The following is a 22,533-nucleotide window of genomic DNA, read 5'->3' on the forward strand; positions in this document are numbered from 1 at the left end:
TGTATAATCGCAACCTTATTAATAAATAAAGAATGAAAAAAGTTTTGCCGATAAGGAAATTGATCAGGTGACCGTGAGATTCCTGATTCGACTTTCAAGCCTTCTCTTTTTCTCTTTCTCCTTGCAAGGTTTTGGAGCTTTCTTTGGACCAAAAAATAAAAAATAAACAAGTTGTGCCTCGTGCATGATTAACAATGCTGTTGTAATATCATACTTCCCTTTTAATTAGTTACCGGGATAATTTTTTTTTTTTTTATCTGTATTTGGCTAAAGGATAATCAATATGATTAATTAGTAAATTAGCACATTTTTGTGAACATAGGCATCTCAAATTAATGAACAAAGTGCTAAGGGATAATTAAGGTGTTTGTCATCAAACACCAAGGGCTAATTGTCCAAAAGAGGATGGGATTACAAAAACAAGTCTCTCATCTAGGAGGCATGTGTGAACTTGTGAACCAATTAAAGTGTTTTAGTTGCAGCGCCTTGGTTTCTTTGAAGCCAAAAACGCAAAAGCATGTCTTAATGATGAATGAGCTTATAATCTAATAATTAATTGGAACGATTTGGATTGCATCTTTTAATTTAGAAAAAATTTTAGAAAAATAATACTGTAACACTTTTTGAAATCTAATGATTGAGAGATGTAAGATAGAGAAATATAAAAAAAAAAGTTGGAAAACACTGAAATTATTCCAAAACATAGCTACAGAAATCTATGCTAACCATTGGGGTGCTCAATGGCCAAAGAAGGGTTCTTAGAATTATCTTCACTGCCAGATTCAGATTTGATTGTCATGCCCCGTAATTAGATGTAGTAAAGGGCATGGGAAGGGTTGGTGGATTAAAAGGAACCCAAAAAAAAAAAAATCTATACTGACCTCATCTAACTCAGGCATTGCCTACCCAATTAAACTTACTTACTTCCACGTTAAGAGAGGCCAAAATTCAGATTTTAGTAAGATAATTGTTTATAATAGTTAAATTAAACCTACCCGTGCCATATGGCTCTACAGCTGGCCTACTTCCAAAGATACGTGACCCTCACAGCTTCCAAACTCTTCTACCGTATCTTCCCAATTAATTTACTCCTCTTGTCAAATTACTTGTTGGACTCAAAGTAAACGTGGCAATTGTCTAACTGTCCCTCAGTCCGGCTGCCCACGTTTTCTATTATGTCCCACACGCTTTTACCACACCCCTTACAACTACTATAAATACACCCCTCAATAGCAATCATTATCTCTAATCACAAAACACAATCATTTTGCTTGATGCCCTGTCTCAATTCTTCCCTGATGGCTCAGATGTGCGGTGCATCATCAATGAAGGCATCGGCTATGCTTCTTGTTCTTGCAATGCTTAGCTCCACCATGATGGCTCAAGAATTTGCTCCTGCACCAGCCCCTGAACCTGCCTCAGGAGCATTCTCCCTGGCATCTTCAGGAGCAATTTTGTGCTGTTCATTGATGCTGTCTCTACTGGCTCTCATCAAGAGCCAGATGAGATTCTTGAGATTTCTTTCTAATAAGCATTCCTCCATTGTCACATACATGTACATGTAGAGTTGGGGAGCTGTGTATTGATTTTTCATGGGAGGGATGCTTTTCCTTTTTGTACTGTACCATATTTGAGTATTTCTTGTGTATCTTAGACTAGTGGGATTAATAAAAGTTTGAGTTTGTGTTCTTATTTCTCCTGGTAAACGTATACCTGTAAAAATTTATATGCATCATCATCTCTAATCAATTTATGCAACATTGTTCAAACTCAGTGGGATTTTATACCGCGGCCTGGGAAATGCTGTCAACAGTAAAAACTAGGTCCTAAGAACAGTGGCTCAATAAGCGAAATTTCCAAAAGATAATTTTGGAAAAATATGTATGGAACCCTACAAAGAATATAACCATCCTAATTATAAGCCACAATTTCTTGCAGTATATTTTATTTACTGAAAATTCACCCATGTTCGCTCAGCTAAGCTCAAGTGCAGGCACCAAATCAACCAAGGGAACAACCATTCAATGCCACTGTTGACTAAGAATACAGAGCAAAGCTGTTACTTTTTTATGAGGGTGGACAAGCAGGTAAGAAGGCATCCTTTTATCAACGAAAAATATAACTTCCTAAGCTCACTGACCATTTATGCTGTAAAAACCAACATATTGCAATGCTTAACTTCTGTTCAGGTGTCCAAAATAAAACAGCTTCTCACAGGTATCTTAACTATGAGATGCAAGTCTCACATAATTACGAATTGTCCTGCCCTGAACCTGATAGCTATATCCACCTCAAAGTTGTACGCCTGAAAATGAAGGGGTGACAAATTAACCAATCAAGAAAATGCAGGCACCATAAAACAATCTACTTCATATAAACGCCGAGATATGCTGAATACAAGATGCATTTGGAATTTCAATCCTCAAACCAACCATAGAGAAAGCAATTTGTCTTCAATTTAACCCAGAAACAAGAGAAAACATAAATTGCGAAAACTCTTCATTAAAACCTATAGCATCAATGTAAAAAAAAAAAAAAAATTAAGAGTGCTACCACACTATTTTGAAGTGCTTTACCAGGATGATAACTAAGCCAATGAAACCTAAATTTGCTGAAACCATGTGCTCTACATAAGACAAGAGGAATCATAAGAGGAATCCAGCAATAGTCCCAATTCTCTTAGAATGATGCTGAATTACAAATTGTTCACACAATTGCACATTTCATGGCTTTCGTTTAATTAAACTGTACATTTTATAGAAGAGGAAAAACACAGAGAAGCCAATTCTTGAGAAAAAATTTTCCAGTACAATTTGTCTTCTTGTTCTGGAAGGATTCAAGTGACTCACCTTTCAAAGGGAAATACAGGGTCCCTCTCCAAAAAGAACAATACGCATTTACAAATCTGCTACTTGTTCAAAATACCCTGCAAGGCGTTATGTTAGATAGACAGGGCATGTTATTACCACTAAGAAATGTAACAAATGCAGAAATAAGAATCTTGCTGGAAAACTAGGCTACTATAGTAGAGCAGCTAAAAGCCAATGACTTTTACTTCAATTTGGAACCAAACATGTTAGTCCAACATCAGGTAAAAAGTCCGAAGAATAAATGACTAGGGGAAACTGAGCTTCGAACATCTTTTGAACAGAATAAAGAAAATAAAAGTCCCCAGAATAAAGAAAAAGGAGCTACTGAGCTTGCAACAACCCTCTGATAAAACAACTAAGATTGGCAATACAAGTGTCAAAACTTCCCTATTAGACAGTTATCAATTAGCATATCTGATGTGTGAATGGATATACATTGGGAAATTTTCACAAACACATCTAATTTAAGCATCACATGGCAAAATTGACTACCAATTGCATTACAGAAATAGGAAACTGGAAGCAATTAAATAACTAAGCTGCAGAAAGAACCCCAAACAAATTTGCAGTCGAGGAATTTTGAGATCAAATCACATAAACAAGCTAAACATACACTGAAAACTCTAAGCATGATTCATCTTATTTGGAAGTTACTGAGGAAATCAGAGAGCCTGCAAAAAAAAAATGAACTCATCAAAAGGATATAGCATTAAAAACTGCAGAAAGGGTCATGGTAGACCTGCTTAGAAAATTTGATTAACTTATTAAGCAAACATAAATTGACAACAAAAGTTTGAACCTAATATTTTTGGCAATCACAGTTTGTCCATCTTCAGCCCCAAGATGGCGTAGAACTACTTCCTCCAGACGACCATCACGATATGCATGCTGTAATAAGGGACAATCCATCAACCAATTAGTCAAATACAAGCACATGACAAGGTAAAGACAGGCCAAAAATACAGAAGAAATGCAGCCATAAACCAAAGAAAGTACCAAGACACTCGAACGAAAAGTAGAATTAAAAACCCAAATGCAGAACCAAAAGAAAAAACAAAAGGGACCAGTACCAAAAGTTACACCAAGACAAAAACTACACATTAGTTCCAAGATAGCTGTCAATAAATGATTTGCCCATTTACACCACAGACACAAAAAAAGGATGCTCAAGCCCTTCCAAGTGCAACCCTTGTCATCAGGAGTACTGGAAAGCCAGACTACACCAAAAACAAAAGTCAGCTGTTGGAAAATCCAACAATGGAGCCTAACTGAATAACTAGGGCAACTAAATGTCCAGGGACACATAAAACCCATCAGTAATTAATCAGTTCACTGGTTGATATCCTAATCACTTGACCAGTCACTTGAATCTAAAGCCCCATCATCATCATAAACGCCAGTTCTTCAGCCATTTCATTTTCTGAATCTTCAGAGCTAAAATCCTCTTCTACTCCGGCTGAAATATGTGTGCTGTAAAAGTGCTCAAACAGATACAGCGAAGCATTTTTATTCACAGTTTCAGAGAGACATTCTTCTTCATCTGAATCCATAAACCTTGTGCGGTATAGATCAGGCATCAGAGTAGAATTCCATAGATATGAGCCTGGCTTGACAGTATGCTGGAAGAAACAAAGATGGCATCCATTAAGCCAGCTAACCAAGCCTTTGGAAATCAACGTATAAATTCTAAGGAACAATTCTAAGAATATACTTGAGTCTAGCTACTTTAAATTTGTTGTGTCTGTAAACCTCAGAAATACCACCTTGACAAGAAGAACACATAAGTTTCTTCCATCCTTACAATGATCAACAAGTAAAGAAGGAAAACACATGTTCTCCCCAATATATGTTTGTACTAAATTTCAAGGACCATCCACCGCTCCCCCCGCTCTGATGAAATAGCTTATTTTTAACCAAAAACAAGGCACCCAGCTATGACTTATGAAAATGCTCTGTGTACACGTTTGAGAATCTTGCTTGTTAAATGGAATAAATGCAAAAGGCTAGATAAAAAGCAATTTCACAACACCAAATCCAAGTATTGATACAAATAAAGTGTGCAGACTGTACTTTTGGCATATATGCCAATGAACACTTAATTGCTTTCCATGCTTTTATTAATGAAGATCAAGAGGAACTAGAAAAACTAGACTAGGTACAAAAAAAAAAAAAAAAGCTTAACTAGCCAAATAAGATCATGATGTCAGCTAGGTCTAATAAATCTGCAACCAAGTTCTTTTAAAAGTTTAAAGGAAGATACGGATGGCTTGGAACAAGATCAATAAGAAATATAAAACAGACGAAATCCAGCTACAGCAATTTGGTTAGGGACATAGATTCTTCAATATTTATAAGGCTAATTGCACGTAGACGTTTAGTTACCATTCCACTGTAAAACTTTTGGGCAGATTGTGATAAAAGGGCGTCAAAGGGAAAGATGCATCAAGTTGCAGGAAATTACTAACTTGCCATCTGCTATTAAGTTCTATCATTACCACTTAAATGAACAAAAGCCAAATGAAGATTACCTATTCTGACTGCAAAAGAATAAACAGATATCTTATATAAGACAGATAGGGAAAAACTACCAAACTGTAACAAGTACTGCTGTATCAATTGTGTATGCATCTAATCAAGTTTCAAAAACTCTTATTCTTGAACAATCTCAAGCCCCAATCAAGTTTGAAGATGCAAAAAAGTAACAGATGAATATAAATTGCATAACATTGTAGTGTAACCAATATATATCCATTTCAGCAGAAAAAACAGATCCCATCACTGATTTCTTAGTAGCGTATCCCAAGTATAAATCATCTCCCAGCTCTAGAAAAAAATGACTAAGAAAGACTATATCAAAAACAAGCTTGAATCGAATTGTTTGTTTTTCAAGCTTGACTGTTGAGGTAAATTATCTCAATTTTGAACCTGAACATTGGCAAGCTTATATTACTGTTAACATAAGGTTGCCATTCTCATAATTTTTTTTAATCCGCTCAAATTTGACAAAGGAAATAATCATCCAGAAAGCTTTCCGGGCATGACTAAATGCATGTGCATCATATTACCACATGATCATGTGATCTTATATGGCAAACGTAACACATTGGGATCAGTGTGTTATTTGTAACTTAAAAAACAAAAGTTCAGCTCTAACTTGAACTGATATTGTATTTTAAAGGTTGCAAATAGGCATCTATTAAAAAGAACAAGAGACAACTACTAACAGCCACATTTTGTTACACTATACATACCTATACCTGTCTCTACCTAAATGGAACTGGCAGAGAAATACTCATGTTCTACCAAATAAAGCAGATGGACATGCCTGGTGGGTCATCAGATAATTTAACAGATGGCCAAACATAGACTCCATTCTATTTGTGAATATGGAAATCGCAAAAGCTTAAGATAAAATTCTTTCACTATTACTCAAGTTGCAAATCAAGTGTTGAAACACTTGAGAAAATTTCAAAAAAAACATTGTAACACTGTTAAATTGTATATATATGGCCTGTTCTTTTTTCATCTCAGCTTTTTTAACTGTTAGAATAAGAGTGATACTTGAAAAGGTTGCTCAAATAATTAAATCATGTTTTTCTTTTCATTGGTATGTTTTGAAAAGCCAAAAGTTTTTATTATCAAAAAAATCTCAGGGCCACTCTGAGAATCAACTCTTTTCATCTTCATGTAAGCTCAAACCAAAAGTCAAAAGCAAACAAGCACCTAAAAGCAGTTTTTAGCTTGCAAAAATGTTCTAAGTAGCTAAATTTAAGCAACCAAAAACAGGCCGCTAAGATCAAGCAAACTTGATTAACGATATTGACACGAAAACCAAAAAAGATCACTTGTGCTCCAACTCAAGTGCCATTGATTTAAAAGCTGGAAAGCTTGGTGATCAGTGGCTAAGGATTCCGAGAATTCCCCAACCATTTGCCACCTAATGTTTGACTAAATAAACTTATTCAAGAAAGTCATCCTAGTTATTAGTCAAGGACCCCCAAAAGCTAATCCAGCCAAAATGCATTACCCACATAACACCAAAATGACCTAAGCACTAAGCTTGCCGGGTTTTTGATGAATTTAGCATTCTCTTCAACAAGTTGTAATTGATCCACTACCCATATAACACCAAAATCACCTAAGCACCAAGCTTGCAGGGTTTTTGATGAATTTAGCATTCTCTTGAACAAGTTGTAATTGATCCACACCTTTAGGCCCCAAAAAGCCAGTAAAACAAAAGAAGGCTGCTTCATTCTTGCAAATTCAATGGTAAACAACATTGATAGCAAAAATAATTTTATCAAACTTTACTGATGCTATACACAAATACCATAAGGAAACTTTCACCAAAAAAAGGATATTTTAATAAAGACAATTACGTAAGCAAAAGCATATGCATTTATCAGAGAAGTATGGAGTCTTTTCCAAGCAACTACCTTGTAGAAACAACTAGTCCCGAATGGGCAAGTTCCATTTCCAAAATCGAAGTGCTTACAGTCAATAGACCTGCATAACAGAAAGGGAAAAAAAATACTCATCAGAAAAGGAGGGGGAAGAGAGGAAAGAAGCACACCCGTTACACTTGGAGTTCTTTGACAATGACTCATCAAATACAAGCAAGCACTTCAAAAATAAAACACCATGTATACACAATTCACCACACCAAATAAAGCTCAACTTCTAGGATGAACCATCTTATATACACTGAAATAAAATGAAATACAATAAAATTAAACTCATTACCAAACTTACTAATGTGAAGCATGAACACTTCTAGAGGGCAAAGTACGTGCATTCGACATGTTTACTAACCATGTAGCACATAAACAAAAAAGGAAGTGCATATTCCTCTGTATTTGGATGGGTTGGGGAACTTTTAAAAATTTAGCCAAGACTTGAGCACATAATGGTATTAGAAAAATTGTGCGCATATATAATCCCATAGATGCATAACCTCTCTCTCTGAACAAAGCTACAGACACTGTAGATGTAACAAAAGTTGCACTTAGACATAAATTAGAACAAGACAAGGGTTATCATATTCCTGAGATACAATTCAAAACCACTAACTTAAGTATGTAATATAAGAAACCATTAATTAAACTTCCAACAGATCCTACCAATTTTCTCAGCTTGGAAACATATTTGCACAGCCTTAAACTTTCAGGTAACTTGTACCAATACTTAGGATCTTGCACATGCACTCCAGCATACCTACTAACCAACTCCAGTATCTACTTCAGAGAGCTGACATATTGGAGGATATGGTTTTCTTGATTTTTATTAATGTGATAATCACAAGTAAATTGATAAGAATATGCTATTTAATGTTCCATATTAATCTCATCTACCAAATAGGCAAGAAAGACTTATTTAAGAAGCTCAATGATACACTCCTCTAGAAATTCACAATTAGTGGAAGATTAGCTCCATGTAAACAAGAATTGTTTTACCAATTAGTGGTACCTGAGTTTTGCTTTATAGCTGTCAACGATCTCTTGCTTTTCTTCCTTGGAAGAATACCAAATAACACTAGGGATGACAAAGTAAGAGAGCTTTCTGCATATAGGGCAGGCCCTAAGTGCAGAATTCACATCCATTCCAGATGCTGGAGAACTACTGCGCCAGTTCCTAATACAAGATATACAGAATGGATGATCACACTCCGAAAGTATTCCAAACTTCCGTTCAGCTGCTGTGGGCTTCGATAGTACACGTTCAAGGCAGACACTACACTCTATTTCTTGACTATGCTTTAATGCATCCAGGTTCTTTTGCCTTCTCTCACATAATTTAACATGGTCTTCCCTCTCCTGAGGCCTAAAGGGATGTAAACAATGTTTCTCACAAGTTGGACATAGGTCTCCATGAATATGGGGGCACATTTCACCACGAGGACAATGGCCAGCAGCAGCAAAAGAACAGATTGGTTGATCAGCTGGATTTTGACTCTTTGTCTCTCCAAAGTCACTAAATTCTGATACATCCTCATGCCTAACCATTTCTCCCCCGGCTGGTTTAGTTGTAGGCAACATTGATCTGCTTGCCAAGGAACTGTCAGCAGTAACACCTGAAGCATGACCAATAACAACTGAAGGAGCTCCAGAAGGATGAGCAGCCAAAATGGATTTTGATTGTAAGTATTGAGAAGGATTTGCTGATGAAGATGAAGATGAAGATGAAGCTGATGATAAAGGGCGAGAAACTTTCACATGTTCGTATCTACACCGGCTCCCATAAGCACAAGCTCCTTTTTGGTAGAAAGTACATATCTGCAACAATAAAATTATAAGACACTATGCTATAACATTCCAAAAACAAAAATAATTACATAATATATTACATTATTCTGTGGGGCATTCCAGTCATGCAAAAATTCACAGTGATCCCCTTTTAGACATGCCCCATGAGCAAAGAACTTGCATTGGACCCTGGAGGAATTTGAGGCATTGACACATGTCAGAAAAACACAGTTCACTGCTAGAACTATCAAACTCAGGGAAAGAGGAAACAAATAAAAAACAGGGTACAAATGCCCAAACAGTTTAAGAGATTAGAACAAACAAAGAAAAAAAATGTTCACAACAGAATCAACTTCACAGCAGAATCATAGAGAACTAGAACTGCTTATCAGGTGCTGCACTCTAGGGTCTCAAAAAAGTTATTCCTGAACATCACACACAACCAACATTTCGTCTCTGCACTACAATAAAATAATTGCTCATTTTACTTCTACAACCCACATCAGATGCACCCAACATTTTGGCTGAGATACTTTGCCCAACAGAATGACATAAATTTTTAACAACAAGTGACTCAATGTATCAGAATCAGACCCAACTAAAGTTGCATTCTTTTGCCTAAAGTGACAACTAATCCTAAAGAAAGTTCATCTCCATTGGCCATTCTTCATTGTTCCCATCATTAGATAATTGTTTAAACAATTGAAACACATCACTTTCTTGTTTTCACCTCAAGTTCAATAATCCAGTCCAAGCCATTGAACCCTTTATTCTAACTTACACTAGAAAGCCAGTAGGAGGCCAGAGTTGCAACTTGCAACAGATGGTTACCGAAACTGTGAAGTTTTAGTAAAACAAACATCAAAATTTCATCTTTCTTCCTTTTCCTTGTGGGATCGAATCAAATCCTATATATTCGTAACACCTCATTATAACATAACTCCCAAAGCAAGAAAGCAAACTAAAATGCAAAGAAACCCGAAGAAAAGGTAAAAGCATCATCATCATCAGCACCAGATTCAATAACAGGAAGAAAAATAAAAAGACTCTTTTGGATTCAGTTCAGCCCAAAATTTTGTAAAGCTTATGTAAGCATGCAAGGTTGTCCACAAGGATCCTTTAAAGGAAAAGAAAGGAAAAAATAAAAAACCATCAAAATGATAACAAAATCAAATAGCTTCGATTAAAATTAAAGATAATTAAATACAAATTCAAGTTAAAGATTTCACCTCTTTTTGGACATGGTTGAATTGAAAAATTGCAGGTGTGAAATAGGCGAGGTTGCAGAGGATGAATAAGGAATTGATGCTTCAAAGAATTAGCGAGTAAATATAGGGCTTTTGGCGGTTTGATCGATGGAAATTGGTGGTCGTCAACTTTGCATTTTTAGTCCTCCGGTTTATGGTGTACTCTCACAAAACCCCACGGTAAGCAGTACAGTAATTGTTAAGCTATTTCAGTCGGATGGTTTTCATAATATTGCAAAATTTGAGCCTAGGCATGAAAATTGGCTTGCTTTCTTTGTCTCACAAGATATATAGATATATATATACATATATATATATTATATATACACATATATACACGTATATGTGTGTATATATATATATTTATTTATTTATATTTATATATCGACATGTGAACCATTAGACCTTTTGCCATGTGGCCGAAGATTCACGTTTTGTCAAGTGGGTGTCCTATCTTTTCAAAGTGTGGCAAAAAAATTTTTGTTTTTTATTATTTTTCTCTTTTCGTAACAATTAATTTATAATTCTTTTTCACTTCATTATTTATAGTAAAATTCAATCAATTATAAATTTCCTACCTTATACGGATATGTATTAATCATAGCTTTTCTTTTTAATTCTCTATTCATATTAGACCACTATCAAAATTTGGACCAACTTTTCGTTTTTCCTATCATTTGAATCATTTATTACCATTTTCCCTATTATTTGTTCCTATACCTTTATGCTCTCTAAATTTTGAGCAATTATTTACACTTTTATTTTTTAGGATTAATTTTTCCTATTTTTCTTACACTGACAGTATATACACTATCAGTTTTGAATGAATGACAACTATGCAAATTTTGAATCTGAAATTCAACTTTTGCATACATGTCATGAATAAAACGGTGATAGTGTATACACTGTCAATGTATATAAGATTTATTTTATTTTTTATAGGTTTGTGTTAATTATATCTTTCCTCTTATTTAACCAATTAGTCAATCAATCTATCAACCCGTGGCTCTAATTCAGTTCCTTCAATCACAAGATTCTTTCTTTTATTAGTAATTAGAGAAATTTACAATTAGTCACATTTTTTTTCTAATCCTATTATTTGATTTGTTCATTAATTCAATCCCATTATGTCATAACAAGATCATTAGGAAATTGATGTATTTTATTTGATGTTTCTCTATCTTACATATGTTTTTTTTTTCTCTCCCTTATTTTCTTCTGTATCACTACTCCTATCACTCTTTTTTCCTTGGTCCTATTATTGAGTTTGATCACACTTTTTTTTTCTTAATGCTTTGAATTTTGACTCTTTTTTCATTACTTAATATCTTAATTTTAGCATATTACTCAATGCCATTAATTCAATTCCATTAGCCAGGCATGAAGAAAAGTTTCTCAAATTATTTTGAATACTGAGTGAAAAATATATTTTATCTATTAAATAAGCATCTAGATTTTCAAAATTTGTGTTGTAATAACTAATTGTACTATTAAATGGAAAATTACTTGTGAAAATGCACGAGAAAGAAATTGGTTACTTATATAATTGGTCTAGATAGCTCCTTAAATTGGAATTATATTTACCAACCTATCTAAATATGTTATAAGGGAAAGTGCTCGTGTTTAGAGACTTTCAAAGTAAGAACAAGTCAGAATGTGAAATTATTTAACGGATGCCAACTGGATAATTATTAGTGCACTCAATTTACTATTAAATGCACTCACACATATTTATTCTTTTTTCTTACATTTATATATTTTCTAAATTTAAAGTTCATATTTTACAAAGGATTTTTCAAACCGGTGCAATTAGGGCACTCGTTAACACATTTAGTATTCATCTAATCTACTATATATATACTAGGAGAGAGTACCCCGCGCATCGCGCAGTTGTTTGGTGCCGGTGTTTAGAGAGGTAATTTGAGAAGAAATAGTCATGAAATATGGCAATTCAAGTTTGAAATTATGCATGTGAAAAGAAAAAAAAAGTAAAGTGCATCATATAACCTATCTCGCATCTTAAAGAATCAGTTAATACAGAATATGTGACATCACAAAATCCAAAATCCTCCTACTTCCAGAAAATGTTTTCATTTTCAACAGAAACAAACGCCTATTTTCATTTAAACTTGGGTTAAAAAACCAAAGTTTAAACTTGTCAATTCTCTATCTTATAAACTTGACATTTATCAGATGCCATGTGATCTCCTTTTAGCTCGGGTAAATAATCAGTCTAAAGGTGAAGAAATAATTTAGAAATGGAGGAATAGTTATCCTCTCAAGATAAACTGAATTGTATAAATCTGGTAAAGAGGATAATATTAGTGAAGATGAGGATTTGATACTAGATGCAATTTAGTTGTTGAGAACTTTAGGATTTGATAATATTAGTAAAGTCTTTAGCATCTTGTGATGTCTTCTTTGTGTTTTGTATCTTAGTGTTATCTTTAATCATCATGCATTTAAAAGATTACAGGTAATTTCATCAACTTTATATCGGTTATATTTGTGATTCGTTTTCTGATTGGATTCTATAAACCTGGTAACAAGGATAATACTACTGAAGCAAAGGCCAAGAAAAGGGAATCTTGAGGCCAAGATACAAGGACAAAGCAATGGCAGCCAAGACACTAATATGGGTCTCAATAGGAGGTGTATCAGGGCAGTAAGCCAAAGGTATTAGTAGTAGCTTTGATCAACTTGCATTTGACAGATTAGTGCATCCAAGTCCAATATTGCTTTTTCTCATTATAGATTAAATTCGACAAGATATTAGCAAGTGCAGCAGGGGTTCTGATACTTGATAGTAGTTCAGTTGTCGTGAACTTTTATAGTAATTTCGGAATTGTAATTCAGCATAAAAATTTGTTCTTATACAATATAAAATAAAGCACTCATTTAGCAGTGAGTGAAGTGAACAGTTCACCCTCAAATCAGCAATAAACGATATAATCAAGCAATTCACAAAGCTTTACAATCAAACTCTATCAAAATGAAGTTCGTACATAATGCAGAAAGGCAGAGCACCACAGAAAGCTAACCTTATTCCAGAATCCCCACTGAGAGCTCTCTCCTGCCATTGCTCCAAACCTATACCATTATAAGCAAACCAGTCAAATTATAGAGGGCAACTGAATTTGTACAAAAATCTCTATCTTGCAGCTGAACTACATGATAAAAGTCTCTACTTGCAGGAACTAAGCACACACTGACAAAATTAATGGAGGAACTAAAAAAATTGAGGGGACAAATCTAACCTCAAGCTAAACCACCAGGAGTAGCTGCGACTGAAGAACATTATGTGATGCTTAGTATAAATTTTGTAAGAAATATCCCAATCCCAGAATGCGAAAAGGGAGAAACTGATGCTCAACCGCTTAGGCATTAACATACCAACGTTTTGGCTTTTTAATTGGGGCGTAATAAATGACAAACAAATGGGTAATTTCAGAGCTGAACTCGGATGAAAGGGGAAACAATGAGGCAAATCATTTTAGACAAAGGCAAAAAGGGAAAACTTAATCCCTGAAGCTGAAAGGGGATAAACTGACCCACATTTATGGCTGTTAAATTCAGATATAAATGACACAGAAATAGGTTCCGACCAAAGCTTTAACATTGATGAGAGTTCAGCAACCATTAACACGTTTCAGACAAAGCAACATTTCTCAAATGGTTATCTACATCTCAAAAGCCACACTGTTGTTAACTGAGGGACATTCCAGTAATTACACTAACACACAAGCATATGTGGGTTGTATGAAATGTAAAAACGGTTGCACACTAATTACACGTTCCACAAATACCCAAATGTCTCATCAATTAGAACTTTAAATGTATTAAAATGGGGCCATTTCGATAAATATACCCAAACACATGCTTCCTTCACTTGTACTTAAAGCTTTTAAAATAATACACAACATTTCATATTTCCATTGAAATTCAACCCACTCTTTGACCGAAACTCAATCTTATATAGCATAAGGATATATATATACACATACTAATAATCATTATTTTATTTTACATTTATCTTAATTAACTTTGTCTACCCACCCTTATGTTTATTTACTTTTTCAAATTTTATATTTTTAAAAATATAACACTTGAAATATATGTTAACGAAATATCCTATGTGTGACGACCCCACTTCTCCCAAGGGCGAACCCAAGGGTATCGGCGGGCCGCCTGCCTAACTCGCGCCAGGACTCAAAACTTAAAGTACTAAAACTAGATAAATCGAAAAAGCACTATATACAATATATACAATCCCCAAAAGTTCTAATTACATTCTTCAAAAGTACCTGCTCATACTATTACATCCTTATAATTACAACCAAAACCAAAGAGTAGACCCTAAGGAGGGTCCTTATACAAATCACCAAAACTAAAACAAACATCCTACTTGTCCAACTATTACATGCAAATCTAACTATACTAGTGTGTGTGACAAAAGTCCCCGCGTCGGCCCCTGCTAAGGAAAACAAAGGAATGGGGCAAGCTATATGCTTAGTAAGTAAACAGGGGCAAAAGCGTAAATTTCACGTAACAACAGTTATATAGTAAGAGTAAAGCAAAAGCAGAAAAGTAACATCACATAATAAGGATACAGGTGACTCCAAAACCAGATCGTTTGCCATGTGTGACCTCCTGCCGACACTCCATCGATCTCAAATAATGATCCGTAGAACTTCACTTGTACTCCCACCGTACACCTTATCACCCTCTCTGGCCAGGCACCTCACAAACTTGCTCGAGCGAACGAAATTGAGCTTGGTTCACAAGCTCGGGTTACAAACTTGGTCCACATAATCGGTGAACCGGATTCACAAACTTGGTGACCTCAAACCAGGTTGGACTAACTTCGACCAAGCCCTAACCGGTTCGAATAGTCCATCTAGGTCATGAGATCGGGCCCCAAACTCACTAACTTCACAAAATTTATTCAAAAGTCACCCCGAGCCACAAGCTCAAGGGGTTTAGTTCCAAAATGATTCATATACATATGTCATGTATAAATATATACGCAAATTAGGGTTTAGGTCGAGTGCGATAAAGTACACCCTCGCCTAGGTACCCTTTTCATACATATTGAAACACATAAGCAACTAACACGTAAGATCGGCCTGAATACTTACTCAACGAACAAAAGAGCAAAATTTTGAAATTTGTGCCGCGAAGAGTAGCTAGTAGGCCCCACCGGCTCTACCTAGCTCACCAACGTCTGAAATTGAAGATCGTGTCACAATATATCACAAACGGCTACTAACATACTTAAAACAATCAAAACGGCAAAATCGGCACATGCAAGTGCGGAAACGGCACACAGAAACGGGAATGGCGGCCTAGCCATTTTGCCGTCAAAACTGTTTTGAGCCTAATCGAAGCTATGAGTGTCGGATCAAGGTACATGAGGTACCGTTCCGAAGCTAAGAGAAAAGTCTATAACTTTCATGAAGACCCCTAACTCCGGATCTGAACAGAGATGGGTCGAAAGTGCAGAAAACCGTTCCAGGAATTCGCACTCCAAAATAACGGACAGGGTATGTTTGCTGGACTATAACTCCCAGCTCACAAATCCAAATCAGGAAATTCCAAAGGCATTAGAAAGCTGAGACATAAGGCTAAAACTTTGATGTTTTAGCCAAGACCTGAATCCACTCAGAATAGAACGAAATTTGAGTGTCAAAGTACCCGTCAGAACTGTCCAGATTCAAAGGCAGTTCTGACGATTGATCTTGTTTGGGTTATAACGGAAGCTACGGAACTCGGATTTCGACGCACTTTATACCGTTTCGAAGCCAAAACCAAGATCTACATTTATTATAAAGGAGTCACCACCCAGATAGTATGGTATCAAAACCAAAAAAGTCACGGGCAGAAGCTAAACTAAAAACGCACAGAACCTGATGTTCAAAACAGGCTTGAGTATTTCATCTATAACTCATGATACACTAATCCGTTTGACCTGATATTTTACAAGAATATTCAGGACTTAAGACGCTACAATGTTGAAGAAGGCCACTCAGTCCAATTTTGAGTGTAACTACGTCAAAAATGTAACATACTACACCAGAATCGCAAAACAGGTTCACAAACCGTATTCTAGTACAAACATCATAAAACAGCCTACATAAGTCCAAATCCAGAAATTCCAAAGCCATACGAAAGCTTAGAAACAGGGATACATTTCATTAGAAGACCAGAACAACCAATTCTGAAGCAATTCCAGCCAAAACAACCAATTACAGGCGCAATTCCTACATTCGGGTAAAACCAGGACAGCAAGGGTAATTTCGACTTTTCTCATTCTATGCTACTCCGATTGATCTGAAATTTTGTAGGCACCTCTAAAATGTCATTCCTTACAACTTTCATGTTTTAAGCTAAGGCCAATTCGGCCTCTAACCAGGGGATACAAAACCAGACAGAATTGAAGGGTATGAAACCCTAGTCTTCCAAATTTCCCTCCAAACCAAAAAGTGCTTGCAATTAACAATCATTTACACCTACTAGCCTCATTTTAGGCCATTGCCAATCATCATACAAGGCCACACCATCAAATTCATATATAAACCGAAAAATCACCAATAAATGGAAAACTTCACCACTTTATCCAAAATCAAGAAATAAACCACAAAATTCAACATTTTAACTACCACTAAGCACAAATTAAGCTTCATTAGGTGAAGGAGAAGGTTCATTCACTACTCACCTAGTAAAACAAGAGAGGGAGAGTTGCTTGTCACCTTAGCTTCCCCAAACACTTCACCAAACAACTCACTAACACCTAATGAAGAGGTTTTATGGAGTAGAAACAAGTTTAAGTGATTGTTTTGGAGGATTTGAGCTAGATGGAAGCCAAAACTTTGAAGAGTTTTCTTTCTTCCTTTGCTAGAGAAGGCCGGCCAAGATGGAGAAGAAAAGAGTGAATTTTTGGTAATTTTTGAGATATTTTAACCAAATGGTAAGACAAGGAATAATAGTCTTACTTAAGGACTAATCCAAGGGTGACACTTGTCACCTTCATTAATGCAAGTCTATCACTTTGTTCCCTCTCACTCTAATCCATAAAGTATTCTCTAATTATCTCTTAGCACCCGATAAATTAAACCCAGTATCCGAAACTTAACCTAATCGGCCGAATTTTTCCGAACTTACCGCACTAGTGGGTCCCACGTCCGATATACATTCTTAATTTCTCAAAAACTAACCGATACTAGAAAAATAATCTAAAATCTATATTTACTCATAAAAATTATCTGGGGAATTTTTCTAATAAAGAAAATGTGGAAAAGGCGGGCGATAAATAAAACTCCACTTAAGCTTTCTCATATTGTAACACTAGAGGTTTGCTAATCCAGAGTTTGCCAACCATTTTCAAACTTGTTAAACCTCTGTAAACTATAACGAATCCTATTTTTACTTGTGCCAAAACACACACTACAATACCGCATATAAACTATAGCTTGAGCTTACGAATAATACATAAACTAGGGTTTTATCATAAGCAAGGTTAGGGTTTTCAATCTTAGCCGAGATTAGGGTTTCTCCTTAGCCCTAAAACCTTAATTTAACCGTACAAAATAATGAATAACCCTAATATCAACTTACGAACGGACTGGGGCCTCACACTATGGACACCCGTTAAATAAACCGTTTACAAAATTAAAACCCAGTTCCCTGGTCTAACTGGTGACTATTGATCACTAGTTAGACAAAAGTTAAAAGTTTTGGATTTTTTGAGACTCTATTTCAGTATTTTTGTAAGCACCATGATTGTTCTATTCAAAGGTTTTTATATTGATGGTGTATGATGTACTATTTGTCTTTCTTTCGTTTATTTTTTGAACTATTTTACCTTCTAGATAAGTACAAAACATGGTTGTTCTATGGGATAATTTCAGAAACCTCCCTTGAGGTTTCTGACAATTGCACTCGGCTCCTCTCAGGTTTAAGAAATTTCACTTACCTCCTTTGACATAGTAAAATATCTATAATACCCTCCACTAAGTAGACAGTTTTAAATTTAAGGCAATCAATTTACAAAACTTAAAAAAAATCTATTTTTCTGTCACTTGTCTATTTTCTAGCTAATATAACCTCTTTTTATTATCTTCAGTTTTGTGGATGTTAGTAAATTGAAATTACAAAATTTACAAAGGAGATAGATTATGTGTCAAACTAGAAGAAAATGAAATGACTCACAGCGATAGAGAAATAAATAATGAAATTGATGATTGAAATAAGAAGAAGAACCAAACATGTGGAATTTGACATATTTTGTTTATTATTAAGAAAAACTTTTATAAAATGTTAATAATTACATAATGATTTCTTTCATTGGATTAGAAATTTTTTATTATAATTTTATTATGGAGGTAGAATTTATTCTCAACTTTTGAGATATTAATATTTTTAAAACCATAGGAGAATTGTAATGGTGGTTCTAGGTCAAATTAGCTAATATTGAAAAGATATTTGTGCATTGATATTTAATTTGCACGTATAAAATTGGTTGTCAATGTGGTTTTGTGTTTTTTTTTTATCGTGGAAAGTATTGATATTGTATATATAATTTGGAATCTTTTGGATGGTTATTTGATTTTAGAATTTATGTTTCAATGGTTGTTAGAGATTTAGCTTGTTGATTTATACAAAATGTGGAAGAAAATGATTGAGTATACTATTTTTCTTTCTTAGTTTTGTACAAAAGGGTAATTTAGGTTTTTTGAAAGAAAATCTAAGTTCTTGGACCTACATTGTTACTAAACAGTAAAAATAGGGGAGATATATGTAATTTTTAAAATCCGAGGGAGCTCTTTGTAATTGAGAGAAATCTCAGGGGAGGTTTCTGAAATTATCCCTTGTTCTATTTGATGAAACTAAAGACGTCAGGTATACTAGTCTTTTGCTTTCCTTTTCTATTACTTTTTCGAACATATTAATCAAATAAAAGTAATGTCCAAAAGAATATAGCAAAAGGAAATAGAAATACTAAAGCAAAACTTTTGCCACATGAACAGCTATACAAGCTATATGTTATATGTATTGCATACACCGTAGTCAAGTACTCAAGTTATGGGCTGAAATTTAATCAACTTGTAATGCTAACCTTTGGGTTATATAAATTAATTTCAAGTGTTTCCACAAAAATATTTTCTAGTGATTAATGCATATTGATTAGCCATGACTTAGTACAAATGTCCACTTTTTTGCATTGACAAATACTTGGTTAGATCCGATCTACGTAAATCTAATAATTCAAAATTTGTCACATAATCTCACCAATTTAAGAATTGAAGATGTGGCAAAATTTGAACAACTAGGTCTATGAGACCAGATCTACCTAAGTTTTGTCTTTTCCGTTCATTCTAGATTCTAGAAATGATCCTCCAAATTGTGAATTTTATATTTTTATTAACTATCTATATCAACCCCAAGTTCTCAAGCGCCTAACAATCGTGAAGCCAAAATTTGTGACCCTTTCATCAATATTCTAAAAGCATAGGGAGCTTCAGGTAATTGGTGACAGTGCTAGACTTCTGTGATTCTAAGAAATTGAGGGAGAAAATAAGTAATCCTAAAAGCATAGGGTTGCTTTCTAAAAAACCACGAATTAGTGGTTGAGTGGCAGTTTTTACAAGTCAAAGAGTGAGGGGGCAAAAATCAGAAACCTTACCAATCAATTTTAATTGGAAAGACTTATTTTCTTTAAACCTCACAAGCTCTACAACATATACATGTGTTTTTCCAGAATTGATTCCCACTTGTACCTTTGAATTTTCTTACAGGTCACAATGATGAAAAATAGATATTGCATTGATGGAACTGGAGAAAATGTCAAGAATTCAAGTAAATGGAAGTGAGAACAAGGAGGAGATGCAAAAAGTGGCTCAGACTAGGCGATCAATCAAACTGATCAATTCAGAAAAAAATTTACAATTTATATGAGAATGCACTTAGGCGTTATGAATATAGTCAAATTTATTATCCTTCGCAATCAACTTATTGCACTAAATGATAATTCCGGAAGAATAGAAGGTCAGAGTTAATATTGTGAAGATTTAACTTTTATGGTACCATTGAAGCACCACAAACAATCCCCTTCCTTTTAGGTAATTGGGTGATCTTGTTGATAAAATGAAGTAAACCAAAAAAAGTAGTTGGTCTAGTGGAAGAAAATTCATCCATCTAATCCAGGATGTCAGTCAAATATAAGCAAGGGCTAGTAGGTATAATTTGACTAGATCAAAAGAGTGTTCTTACACTTTTTTTGAATTTTTTTTACTATAAGCAGTGTTCGAATCTCGATCTACAGTTCAAAGAGGGATTTAATCTCTTTTTTACGTTAACTGAACCAAAGCACAATAGTTTCAGTCAAATTTCATTTGGGTCTCACTATTTTAGACCCTGTTAGCCCCAATGGCCAATAGAGTAAGGGGATAATCTTAGCCTTAGCTGATAGCTACATTCCAATTTCTGTAGTCCTAGTGGATAAGAATACTATACAAAATCTAGCATCCAAAATCCAAAGGTACAAAAAGAAACCACATCCACTTATTCCAAGCTAAACTTCCAAAGCCATCCATGGCCACTATCTTCTCTCCTTCAGCCATCCTCTCATCCTCCTCTAACACCACCCCATCCTCTCCAAAACCACCATCCAAATCCCAACTCACAATTCCACCTCCAAAAACAGCCTTAACTAACTTAACCACAACTTTGACTGCCACAGCTCTAGCCACAACAATTCTAACCACCTCAACACCACCTTCACTAGCTGCAGTCTCACCCTCAAATTACTTCATATACTATGGCACAGCTGCTAGTGCAGCCAATTATGGCGGTTATGGCGGCAACTCGGACAAGAAAGCATCAGCAGAGTACATTTACGACGTCCCGGATGGATGGAAGGAGAGGCTAGTATCCAAGGTTGAGAAGGGAACAAATGGCACAGACAGCGAATTCTACAATCCCAAAAAGAAGCAGGAGAAGGAATATTTGACTTATCTTGCCGGTTTTCGGCAACTGGCACCAAAAGATGTTGTGCTGAACAACTTGGCTTTGTCAGATGTTAGTCTGCAAGACCTTATTGCTAGTGCAGATAGTGTTACATCAACTGAGAGGCAGGATGGGAATGGACAAGTGTATTACGATTATGAAATTCAGGGACTTGGGGCTCATAGCTTGATATCAGTAACCTGTGCAAACAACAAGTTATATGCTCACTTTGTCAATGCACCAGCACCAGAATGGAATAGGGACCAAGATGCTTTAAGGCACCTTCACCAGTCATTTAAAACAGTTGGATAGAAATAGTACATCAGTGTGTCTTGCTATTTGCATAATTTTGTCCATGAGGAAAAGAAAGCTAGTTGAAGAAGTAATAAAAGGTTTCTTGTGAATGTTTTTTGATGACTGATTATATGTTTCTGTTTTGCTTCTGTTGGATGGGTTGTTTTCCATATGAAGGTGTAACTAAAATGGTTTCTTTGAGAGGAAAATTGTGTTTCTGGAATAGGGGTTTTACATTTCTTCACTAATTTACCACTAAGACAACACCATAGTTGATTGTAGAGACTGATGTTCAATTTTGTATTACAATGCTCAGTTAGAACCTATATAGCTCATAAACTGCTATAGAAGTCAATGTCTTCCAGATGTTTCTCATTACGTTACATGATTTTCATCAAGTAACTTGAAGACAATCTATGCTGTCCAGCCTTTGTTAGGAAAGAGCAACTCATCCTTTCAACAATCTTGTGCAAAATTTTTCCCCACCATAAAAGACCAGAATTTTCTCCTTTTCCTTCCTTTTTGGTTTGAGGCAGGTGGACTGTCGATGAGAGGGAGTGATAGTTAGATGTACATGATATCAGAATTACTCAACACTGTCAAGTTTGTTAAGATCAGTTAGCAAAATTGTAATTCAAGAAAGGGCTGTTTATACTTCTTTGCTTGCCCTTTAGCAGATAACTGAAAAGCCCAAACCAATGACTGGATTCTTAAATCTGAGCCAAGAAAAATAAAGAGGACCGAATCATTCTGTAAAAAATTTCAAACTTCAACCCCTGCACATTAGATCCAGCAATGGCAAGGAATGATTCATGCCTCGTTCAGTTTGGTCTAAACAGAAAACTAATATTAATATACATAATCTACCTGAAAGCT

The 22,533-nt window shown here is 35.2% G+C and overlaps 2 protein-coding genes across 5 annotated transcripts; one reads left to right on the top strand and one right to left on the bottom strand.

Moving 5' to 3' along the window:
* Positions 1 to 1,903: 1,903 nt before the first annotated feature.
* Positions 1,904 to 10,627, bottom strand: LOC140036951 (E3 ubiquitin-protein ligase makorin-like). 4 transcript variants are annotated; one of them, XM_072080224.1, is made up of 9 exons: positions 10,342 to 10,618; positions 9,214 to 9,301; positions 8,337 to 9,142; positions 7,307 to 7,376; positions 3,670 to 3,758; positions 3,484 to 3,541; positions 2,850 to 2,926; positions 2,141 to 2,305; positions 1,904 to 2,030 (listed from the first exon to the last, which is right to left on the bottom strand). In XM_072080224.1, exons 1-6 carry the CDS (start codon positions 10,353 to 10,355, stop codon positions 3,505 to 3,507), a joined length of 1,104 nt encoding a protein of 367 aa, XP_071936325.1. In that variant the 5' UTR covers positions 10,356 to 10,618; the 3' UTR covers positions 1,904 to 2,030; positions 2,141 to 2,305; positions 2,850 to 2,926; positions 3,484 to 3,504. The 4 variants fall into 4 exon arrangements, with proteins under 4 accessions (XP_071936325.1, XP_071936324.1, XP_071936323.1 ...); XM_072080223.1 differs by having other exon boundaries at positions 1,904 to 2,305; XM_072080222.1 differs by lacking the exons at positions 1,904 to 2,030; positions 2,141 to 2,305; positions 2,850 to 2,926; positions 3,484 to 3,541; positions 3,670 to 3,758 and adding an exon at positions 3,947 to 4,489 and having other exon boundaries at positions 10,342 to 10,620.
* Positions 10,628 to 20,896: 10,269 nt separating this feature from the next.
* LOC113723289 (thylakoid lumenal 19 kDa protein, chloroplastic-like) lies at positions 20,897 to 21,780 on the top strand. Its single transcript, XM_027246457.2, has one exon. It carries the CDS (start codon positions 20,950 to 20,952, stop codon positions 21,673 to 21,675), a length of 726 nt encoding a protein of 241 aa, XP_027102258.1. The 5' UTR covers positions 20,897 to 20,949; the 3' UTR covers positions 21,676 to 21,780.
* The last annotated feature ends 753 nt before the right edge of the window (positions 21,781 to 22,533 follow it).

Source organism: Coffea arabica, chromosome 2e (assembly GCF_036785885.1).
Source record: "Coffea arabica cultivar ET-39 chromosome 2e, Coffea Arabica ET-39 HiFi, whole genome shotgun sequence".
Lineage (NCBI taxonomy): Eukaryota > Viridiplantae > Streptophyta > Magnoliopsida > Gentianales > Rubiaceae > Coffea > Coffea arabica.